General features: G+C 35.0%; 1 protein-coding gene across 1 annotated transcript in view; it reads right to left on the reverse strand.

Annotated features, from left to right (window-relative positions):
• The window catches only part of LOC132556272 (potassium voltage-gated channel protein Shab-like), a 224527-nt gene that overhangs the window by 59255 nt on the left and 153123 nt on the right, over nucleotides 1–12149 (reverse strand). Inside the window, exon 4 of the mRNA XM_060220664.1 lies at nucleotides 10819–11716. Within this exon, the coding sequence (XP_060076647.1) occupies nucleotides 10819–11716 (898 nt within the window). The remainder of the gene's footprint in view (nucleotides 1–10818; nucleotides 11717–12149) is intronic.

Below are 12149 nucleotides of genomic sequence, written 5' to 3' on the forward strand. Positions count from 1 at the left end.
TAACATAGGAAACAAGAGGACACTGTCTCATCTCATAACATAGGAAACAAGAGGACACTGTCCTCATCTCATAACAAAGAAACAAGAGGACACTGTCCTCATCTCATAACATAGGAAACAAGAGGACACTGTCTCATAACATAGGAAACATCTCATCTCATAACAAAGGAAACAAGAGGACAAGGAAACAAGAGGACACTGTCCTCATCTCATAACATAGGAAACAAGAGGACACTGTCCTCATCTCATAACATAGGAAACAAGAGGACACTGTCCTCATCTCATAACATAGGAAACAAGAGGACACTGTCCTCATCTCATAACAAAGGAAACAAGAGGACACTGTCCTCATCTCATAACAAAGGAAACAAGAGGACACTGTCCTCATCTCATAACAAAGGAAACAAGAGGACACTGTCCTCATCTCATAACAAAGGAAACAAGAGGACACTGTCCTCATCTCATAACATAGGAAACAAGAGGACACTGTCCTCATCTCATAACATAGGAAACAAGAGGACACTGTCCTCATCTCATAACATAGGAAACAAGAGGACACTGTCCTCATCTCATAACAAAGGAAACAAGAGGACACTGTCCTCATCTCATAACAAAGGAAACAAGAGGACACTGTCCTCATCTCATAACATAGGAAACAAGAGGACACTGTCCTCATTTCATAATGAGAACTCATAGAGGACACTGTCCTCATCTTAAAGGAAACAAGAGGACACTGTCATAACTTGAACATGGAATGTCCTCATCTCATAACAAAGGAAACAAATCATAACAACAACAAGTAGACACTGTTTCATAACATAGGAAACAAGAGGAAGAACCGCAAACTCTAGGTGTGTCACCATAACGTTAAACGTGACTTGTCCTCATCTCATAATTCACAAAGATGGACCGCACAATTATTCTAACATAAATCCAGCATCGTCACCTGTACTACGTATAACAACGAGATTCTCGTGTTAGGTAGGATCCTGAATCAGACGGACGGAACCAATAAGAAGTGAGGAGGCAAGGGGGCGGGGGTTAATGATTTGCAAGCAGAATTGTATTATGAAATTTAGATGGGAAAGTTGATAAATCTTCAAAATAGTTGTGTCGTGTTTAAATTTGAAATTCGTTTTTTTCCGTAGTGAAGCAGAACACAGAAACGCGAGGGAAGTACAAATGTATTTACATTAACCACGAAATACGATAAAATACTAAAACACCGAAAACAAAGAAAAATGAAGGATTTCGACATTAACATTTACCCGACTTTACTATAACGACATAAATCTATTGAGTAAACATAAACAAATGCAACATAACAAGCAATTGTAAACAATAAACATCCTTAGACTAACCCATTGATACCGGTCGATAACTTACCAGCTGGTCAGACGAATATAGTTGATAAATAATGACTTTTGACAACGACATTCTGACAGGTATTAAGTAAGGAATTGTCCCCTTTGGTACGATGTGGCTCGAGACAACCCCCGGGTCTCGCTATACACACTATATCTTGACACTAGTTAGAGATAAACCCGTGAGAGAATTGTGCCAGACACTTTAGGGAATTCGTGATAATGTAAAGTGAACAGCCAGTCTGTTGGTGAGACTACTTCAGAGTTGTTGTCATGGTGACGTGAAAAGGTCTTGGATATTGAAAAAACAATTCAAACAACACATCTAAGTTTGCATTCGAAGCTAAAAAATCCGAATCGATAATGTGTACAGTTTTACTGTATAGATGTACAGTTTTACTACATAGATGTACAGTTGTACTATATAGATGTACAGTTGTACTATATAGATGTACAGTTTTACTATACAGATGTACAGTTGTACTATATTCGTGTACAGTTGTACAATATAGATGTACAATGTTACAATATAGATGTAGTGTTACTATATAGATGTACAGTTTACTATATAGATGTACAGTTGTATTATATAGATGTACAGTTTTATTATACAGATGTACAGTTGTACTATATAGATGTACAGTTGTACTATATAGATGTACAGTGTTACAATATAGATGTACAGTGTTACTATATAGATGTACAGTGTACTATATAGATGTACAGTTGTACTATATAGATGTAGAGTGTAATATATAGATGTACAGTTTTATTATACAGATGTACAGTTTTATTATATACATGTACAGTTGTATTATATAGATGTACAGTTGTACTATATACATGTACAGTTGTATTATATAGATGTACAGTTGTACTATATAGATGTACAGTTGTACTATATAGATGTACAGTTGTACTATATAGATGTACAGTGTTACTATATAGATGTACAGTGTACTATATAGATGTATACTATATAGATGTACAGTTGTACTATATAGATGTACAGTTGTACTATATAGATGTACAGTTATATTATATAGATGTACAGTTGTATTATATAGATGTATAGTTGTACTATATAGATGTACAGTGTACTATATAGATGTACAGTGTTACTATATAGATGTACAGTGTACTATATAGATGTAGTGTACTATATAGATGTACAGTTGTACTATATAGATGTATAGTTGTACTATATAGATGTACAGTTGTACTATATAGATGTACAGTTGTACTATATAGATGTACAGTTTTACTATATAGATGTACAGTTTTACTATTGTACTATATAGATGTACAGTTGTACTATATAGATGTACAGTGTTACTATATAGATGTAGAGTGTACTATATAGATGTACAGTTGTACTATATAGATGTACAGTGTTACTATATAGATGTACGTTTTACTATATAGATGTACAGTTGTACAGTTGTACTATATAGATGTACAGTTGTACTATATAGATGTACAGTTTACTATATAGATGTACAGTTTTACTATATACATGTACAGTTGTACTATATACGTGTACAGTTGTACAATATAGATGTACAATGTTACTATATATATGTACAGTGTTACTATATAGATGTGCAGTTTACTATATAGATGTACAGTTGTATTATATAGATGTACAGTTTTATTATACAGATGTACAGTTGTACTATATAGATGTACAGTGTTACTATATAGATGTACAGTGTTACTATATAGATGTACAGTGTACTATATAGATGTACAGTTGTACTATATAGATGTAGAGTGTAATATATAGATGTACAGTTTTATTATACAGATGTACAGTTGTACTATATAGATGTACAGTGTACTATATAGATGTACAGTGTTACTATATAGATGTAGAGTGTTACTATATAGATGTACAGTTGTACTATATAGATGTACAGTTGTACTATATAGAGGTACAGTTGTACTATATAGATGTATAGTTGTACTATATAGATGTACAGTGTACTATATAGATGTACAGTGTTACTATATAGATGTAGAGTGTACTATATAGATGTAGTTTTACTATATAGATGTACAGTTGTACTATATAGATGTATAGTTGTACTATATAGATGTACAGTGTACTATATAGATGTACAGTTGTACTATATAGATGTAGAGTGTAATATATAGATGTACAGTTGTACTATATAGATGTACAGTTGTATTATATAGATGTACAGTTGTACTATATAGATGCATAGTTGTACTATATAGATGTACAGTGTACTATATAGATGTACAGTGTTACTATATAGATGTAGAGTGTACTATATAGATGTAGTTTTACTATATAGATGTACAGTTGTACTATATAGATGTACAGTTGTACTATATACGTGTACAGTTGTACAATATAGATGTACAATGTTACTACAGTTGTACTATATAGATGTACAGTTTACTATATAGATGTACAGTGTACTATATAGATGTACAGTGTTACTATATAGATGTAGAGTGTACTATATAGATGTAGTTTTACTATATAGATGTACAGTTGTACTATATAGATGTACAGTTGTACTATATACGTGTACAGTTGTACAATATAGATGTACAATGTTACTATATAGATGTACAGTTGTATTATATAGATGTACAGTTGTACTATATAGATGTACAGTTGTACTATATAGATGTACAGTTTTACTATATAGATGTATAGTTGTACTATATAGATGTACAGTTGTACTATATAGATGTACAGTTGTACTATATTGATGTATAGTTTTACTATATAGATGTACAGTTTTACTATATAGATGTACAGTTGTACTATATAGATGTACAGTGTTACTATATAGATGTAGAGTGTTACTATATAGATGTACAGTTGTACTATATAGATGTACAGTTGTACTATATAGATGTACAGTGTTACTATATAGATGTAGAGTGTTACTATATAGATGTACAGTTGTACTATATAGATGTATAGTTGTACTATATAGATGTACAGTTGTACTATATAGATGTACAGTTGTACTATATAGATGTACAGTTGTACTATATAGATGTAGAGTGTACTATATAGATGTACAGTAGTACTATATAGATGTACAGTGTTACTATATAGATGTACAGTTTTACTATATAGATGTACAGTGTTACTATATAGATGTACAGTGTTACTATATAGATGTACAGTTTTACTATATAGATGTACAGTGTTACTATATAGATGTACAGTTGTACTATATAGATGTACAGTTTACTATATAGATGTACAGTTTACTATATAGATGTACAGTTTACTATATAGATGTACAGTTGTACTATATAGATGTACAGGTTTACTATATAGATGTACAGTGTTACTATATAGATGTACAGTTTTACAGTTGTACTATATAGATGTACAGTGTTACTATATAGATGTACAGTTTTACAGTTGTACTATATAGATGTTCAGTGTTGTCACGGTTTTATTACATTGATATTGATGTAATATCCTGTATTCTTCACTACAACCTTCGTTTTAATGAAATACATCCGTAACAACAAAAATTATTTTCTTGTTCGGAATAAAACTAATTAATCTGTAAGTTTATTGCGAAATCAAAGACGCTGTATTTCTCTGAACTCCTAACTGATTACGTAGTAAGCACAATATTTTCATTCTGTCTGTGATAACAGTGAATGGCTATTACAGAGCCTTGTCGTAAAGTTAGAGATTGCTATCCGTGAGGAAGCATGTTAGGATAATCGCCAGCCTCTCACTACTATTCTACCACAGTCACGGCAATCATACAACCAAATTCATTTGAGATTATCGATCACGTGACTCGTAATTTTTGTAAAAAAATCAATAGTTTTGTTCGATTTCATGTGTGACTTTTACGCAAGCATACCAGCATACGGACGATAGCCATTTCATGTATACAAACACGAGACGCGGGTATGGTAAACGTATGTTGTTTTTTAATATATATTGATCAGGAAAATGTATTGTAACCTTAGGCTTGGTGCATGTCTATCGATTGTCTCTACGTGTCTATTTTGTTTATGAAGGTCATGTTCAGAACATGCCTTGGATATGAATATCCTAATCATTGGTAACAAATATCATTACATGTGACATTCACAGAGTGATCCCAAAGCATACCTATTGTTAATCCGTGTTATTTTAGAATTACAATTGAATTTGTAAGCAAAAACATCCTTATTGTGTTGATGTAATTTTAGGCCCTAAAATTTGAAAATGACGGATATAATTGTTATAGTCAAAATACCAAACGAGAACAAGTGAAGACAAATTCTGTTATTATCGGTTTGTTTACAAACCGACATCATTTTTGTTAAAGAAAGTGTCATGATTTATCACACTTCGACGATTCAAAAGAACAGCTATGTGTCACGTGCGGATAAGAGGATTACTGGATATAACAGTTTTCTGACTGTAAATCGGTCAGTGGTATGGTACTTACTTTCTGTTTCCATTGATCCAGATTGGTGAGACAATTTAAAGTAAAGAAGGCTTTATATACAAGCTAGTGAATCAGTCTATTTAGGGTTATCTGTAACTGAAATTTCAACATTTCATAACTTAACGTACCGATATTCATCTCAAACATTAATCGGTGGTGATATTACAAGTGGTAATGAGACAAACTACACATTAGTGTCATTTTACTGGTGGTGATGTCAAAAACTACACATTAGTGTCATTTTACTGGTGGAGATGTGACAAACTACACATAGGTGTCATTTTACTGGTGGTGATATTACTAGTGTTAATGAGACAAACTACACATTAGTGTCATTTTACTGGTGGTGATGTCAAAAACTACACATTAGTGTCATTTTACTGGTGGTGATGTCAAAAACTACACATTAGTGTCATTTTACTGGTGGAGATGTGACAAACTACACATAGGTGTCATTTTACTGGTGGTGATATTACACACAACACATTAGTGTCATTTTACTGGTGGTGATATTACAAACTACACGTTAATGTCATTTTACTGGTGGTGATATTACAAACTTCACATTAGTGTCATTTTACTGGTGTTGATATTACAAACAACACATTAGTGTCATTTTACTGGTCGTGATATTACTTACTACACATTAGTGTCATTTTACTGGTGTTGATATTACAAACAACACATTAGTGTCATTTTACTGTTGGAGATTTGACAAACTACACATTAGTGTCATTTTACTGGTGGTGATATTACTAACTACACATTAGTGTCATTTTACTGGTGTTGATATTACAAACTACACATCAGTGTCATTTTACTGGTGGTGATGTCAAAAACTACACATTAGTGTCATTGTACTGGTGGTGATGTCAAAAACTACACATTAGTGTCATTTTGCTGGTGGAGATGTGACAAACTACACATAGGTGTCATTTTACTGGTGGTGATATTACAAACTACACATTAGTGTCATTTTACTGGTGGTGATATTACTAACTACACATTAGTGTAATTTTACTGGTGTTGATATTACAAAAACTGAACATCAGTGTCATTTTACTGGTGGTGATATTACAAACAACAAATTAGTGTCATTTTACTGGTGGTGATATTACACACAACACATCAGTGTCATTTTACTGGTGGAGATGTGACAAACTACACATAGGTGTCATTTTACTGGTGGAGATGTGACAAACTACACATAGGTGTCATTTTACTGCTGGTGATGTGACAAACTACACATAGGTGTCATTTTACTGGTGGAGATGTGACAAACAACACATTAGTGTCATTTTACTGGTGTTGATATTACAAACAACACATTAGTGTCATTTTACTGCTGGTGATATTACAAACTACACGTTAATGTCATTTTACTGGTGGTGATATTACAAACTGAACATTAATGTCATTTTACTGGTGGTGATATTACAAACTTCACATTAGTGTCATTTTACTGGTGATGTCAAAAACTACACATTAGTGTCATTTTACTGGTGTTGATATTACAAACAACACATTAGTGTCATTTTATTGGTGGAGATGTGACAAACTACACATTAGTGTCATTTTACTGGTCGTGATTTTACTAACTACACATTAGTGTAATTTTACTGGTGTTGATATTACAAACAACACATTAGTGTCATTTTACTGTTGGAGATGTGACAAACTACACATTAGTGTCATTTTATTGGTGGTGATATTACTAACTACACATTAGTGTCATTTTATTGGTGGTGATATTACTAACTACACATTAGTGTCATTTTACTGGTGTTGATATTACAAACAACACATCAGTGTCATTTTACTGGTGGTGATGTCAAAAACTACACATTAGTGTCATTTTACTGGTGTTGATATTACAAACAACACATTAGTGTCATTTTATTGTTGGAGATGTGACAAACTACACATTAGTGTCATTTTACTGGTCGTGATATTACTAACTACACATAGGTGTCATTTTACTGGTGTTGATATTACAAACAACACATCAGTGTCATTTTACTGGTGGTGATGTCAAAAACTACACATAGGTGTCATTTAACTGGTGTTGATATTACTATCTACACATTAATGTCATTTTACTGGTGTTGATATTACAAACTGAACATTAGTGTCATTTTACTGGTGATGATATTACAAACAACAAATTAGTGTCACTTTACTGGCGGTGATATTACACACAACACATTAGTGTCATTTTACTGTTGGAGATGTGACAAACTACACATTAGTGTCATTTTTTTGGTGGCGATATTACAAACTACACATTAGTGTCATTTTACTGGTGGAGATGTGACAAACTACACATAGGTGTCATTTCACTGCTGGTGATGTGACAAACTACACATAGGTGTCATTTTACTGGTGGAGATGTGGCAAACTACACATAGGTGTCATTTTACTGGTGGAGATGTGACAAACTACACATAGGTGTCATTTTACTGGTGGTGATGTGACAAACTACACATAGGTGTCATTTTACTGGTGGAGATGTGACAAACTACACATAGGTGTCATTTTACTGGTGTTGATATTACAAACTACACATAGGTGTCATTTTACTGGTGGAGATATGACAAACTACACATTCGTGTCATTTTACTGGTGTTGATATTACAAACTACACATAAGTGTCATTTTACTGGTGGAGATATGACAAACTACACATTCGTGTCATTTTACTGGTGTTGATATTACAAACTACACATAGGTGTCATTTTACTGGTGGAGATGTGACAAACTACACATTAGTGTCATTTTACTGGTGGTGATGTGACAAACTACACATAGGTGTCATTTTATAGTAATGATATTAGGCTACAGTTAAGCACGTTTTATCACAACCGTATCTACACAGATCACCAGTCGGTGAAGGAGCCAGCAGCTGTTGTACAAATCGATACAAATTTTCCTTGTCTTATGTAAATTCAGTGTAGTAAAACGGAATTTAGATAGTTATGTATCAATCATGGAAAATTGAAACCTTTGAACAATTCCCTCAGTTTACAGAAGGAATTTTACAGAAACTTAAGTGAAAATGTGTACGGATTTAGCCAAAGGAAAAATATGATGAATTTGATTGAGATGTGTTTTGAAGTTTGTCCACCATCGTGATTGTGGTCTATGACTGGTACTATGAAATAGTATGGGAAGATGACAGCTAGGAGAGACAAGCCTTCACACTACGAAGGTCAACAAGCAGACGACCTACATCAGTTCCACGGCGGGAAAATTCTCTGTACAGTATGCAACATGTAATTGTTAGCTATTATATAGTGTTCGCAATCGATTTCCCGATTCTCTGTAAGCCCACATATGGAAACTAAATCATCCAATTAGCTGATGTCCATCCAGATATTACACGGACAGGAGATGAAGGTTGTCGTAATTAGTTCACTTAACCCTGTTTACCGATAAACAAATACTAACAGCGCGCGCGTTCAGCAGTCGAAATTGAATCAAATGAATTTATATCATCCATCAGATAACATTCTATACTGAAAAGTAACTCACGCCCACGCACGCGCACACAGCTGTTACTACTGCCGGCACAGTGGTATTAATAACAAGCTCTATGCCATGACACATGTCTAGATACCTAAACGCCTCGTTAAAATGCCTTTGTATACAATTGTTTTGAAAACATGAATAATGTGTATTCCATGCTAAGAGCTTCCGTAAAACTGTAGCGTTCTTACTGATAATTTGTTTGGAAACAACCCTGTATAATAACAGACGTAAAGGATGGTGTAAATCTGACCTTGTGCAATGATGTCCTACACGTACAGCAGGATTTCATGTAAATGTTTCTTACCATAAAGAACCTTGAACATAGCTGTCCTGCAGGTGCAGTAGGGCTCATGTAAATAGCTCTAACCATGCAGAATACTGTAGTTAGATAAATGGCTGCTTTAACGTGAACTAAAGTTATCAGCCAATTTAATTAAATAGGCCGTCATCATTTCACGATTACCGTACCTGTTAAACATTGATTGAATGAACGTACGTACACGCACATATACCTGTATGTCAAGGTGAGAACTCTATTAACTGTTCAACTATCGCCGGAACAGTCAAGGGCGTCGAGTTTCATCCAATCCCCCCCCCCACCCCCTATTCAGTGAACGAATCAATTTCATTAAAATTGCATGAATCTGAATGTTGATCGCTTGTTAATATCAGAAATATTCCATCCCAAACTTTGGTCTATAGACGCCTGTCTCCGTAACCAACATTATACAGGCATCATAATAAACGCTTCAATATGAGTTTATGAGTGGTGGAATGTTTCCCGTGGAGGGGTACTCTACGTAGCTCTAGGGAACGGCGCTTGTTTGTATGGGATACGTATCACCAACGGTACACATGCTTAACGTCAAGCGGTGCATGTCGCTATCGGCTAATGATATAGATCGACAATAGTTGTGTAGGGGTATCTCGTTACAGTCTATCTACATTAACTCACATCGGACACACATCTCTACGTAAACAACGTGAGAATCTATTATATCTACATGTACAGACATTTTTATTCAAACTCCTCGTTCAACCGTATGTAAACATTACAGAAATGGTAAAATATCACACCTCATTGTTTTGAATAAATTTAGAGCAAATTTATATTGTTGTAGATGCTTTACAACATCAGCGGTAATTCTAAGCACGCGCGTGGATAAGACGAGCGAGTGGATATTAATACAAGTCTCCTCAAGAACACCCGATTCGGAAATGCACGTGCAGAATATCATTGTATTATATTGCATGCAGATGAGCACCAGCTGGTAAAAAGCAATGGGTAGTGTGCATACGTACACTTACCACACTGTTCTCCGCAGCTTTTTCGTCACTCCTTACAAATACGTTTTCCACGAGCTTTTCGGCCATTAATGCGCCATATTAAAACTAATTTTACATGTAAATTGTGCAAAAAACAATAAGAAAAAAATATGAATGCAACAATTTTTAATCAAAATCATACTTACCCTTGCAGCCATAGACGTGGTTGGTTTTTCTAATAAATCCCATATTTTCTGACGCCATTTAGCCAGAGACCCCGTACCAAAGTCCTCCTCGTCCCTTTGGCGAAGACTTTCAGCCTCCTTTCGAATTTCCTCATAAACATGCTCCTTTTTCTGGTGGTATTTATGTTGACAACACGACTCTAGATACAATTCGTCAACTCCCCAATACTCCAAGTCTTCACTGAAGGATAACACACACATTTCTTCCACTAAATGAAGTTTACCCGTACGGTAGAAGTTTAAAATGGAAGCAAAAGATCTGGGGTGTCGATCGAAAAAGTACTCGTTTTCTGCCAAAGAGTAGTCGTCACATATTTCCAGGAGACTTTCTGGGGTATTACAGGACCGTAACTTGCCCAGTCGGGTATGGGGCATACGGTCCAGTGTCCGCCACATCACCTCATGTTTCACCCCACCCACGTTTAAAATTACCCGTTTCATAACTTGTTTGCTTCGAATAATTCCATTAAAATCCGGTGTAGATCCATTCAGCTCCGTAGAATAATAACGTGCGTTAAACTGTGGCTGAGAGTGTTGTAGTTCTACCTCCCCCGGAACTCCCATAGTTACTGTGGGTTGAGCTAGCGAGGATACATTCTCAAAGGTAGTGTTTGAAACGCCTAGCGGATAAACTGGAAGTGCAGCGGTTGTGGTAACAGGGTTGGGTGCTATTTTTACCTCCTGTCTACTACTGCCCTCCCGTAGCTTACGAGTAGTAGCGGAGTCTTTAGGTGTGGATTTCTCGCTACTTCCTACCGAGTCACGTTTGCGTTTTTCTTGCTGTCGTAGCGCAGCTCCTCGCGAGGATGATAAACTTAAATGTCCAGCATCACTGTCTCGACCCTGCCCGGACCCCGAGCTGTGATTTACAAACATTTTAATGTAATTAGTATGAATGTGTGAATCGAAAAACTTTCGTGGATATATAAAAAAAAGAAGAAAAAAAGTGACGAAAATATTTAAGAGAAAAAAGGGAAAATGTTCAAAATGTTTTCATAGAATTCATCACTTGAAGTCTGTTCTTTTGTTGTCCCGCAAAGAAGTCAAAGGTCACAAGGTCAATGTCATAAGAAGTTGAAAGGTCAAATCAAGCAAAATAGCGTAGAATTACTCACAGACCGGCACGTGGATTACTGTTACAGAGAGACAATAGGAAGCGCGGGGAATTACAGGTGGCGACTGGATGGATTCACATACAGTACTTAGATGTCAGATGACGTCACAGACATAACGTCACTGACAAAAACGTCAAAGTGGGATACGGACACAAAATACACGACACAAAGGTGGGC

The sequence above is a fragment of the Ylistrum balloti genome, unplaced genomic scaffold, assembly GCF_031769215.1.
Source record: "Ylistrum balloti isolate Yb309-2 unplaced genomic scaffold, AGI_CSIRO_Ybal_v1 Utg369650, whole genome shotgun sequence".
In the NCBI taxonomy this organism is placed as follows: Eukaryota; Metazoa; Mollusca; class Bivalvia; order Pectinida; family Pectinidae; genus Ylistrum; species Ylistrum balloti.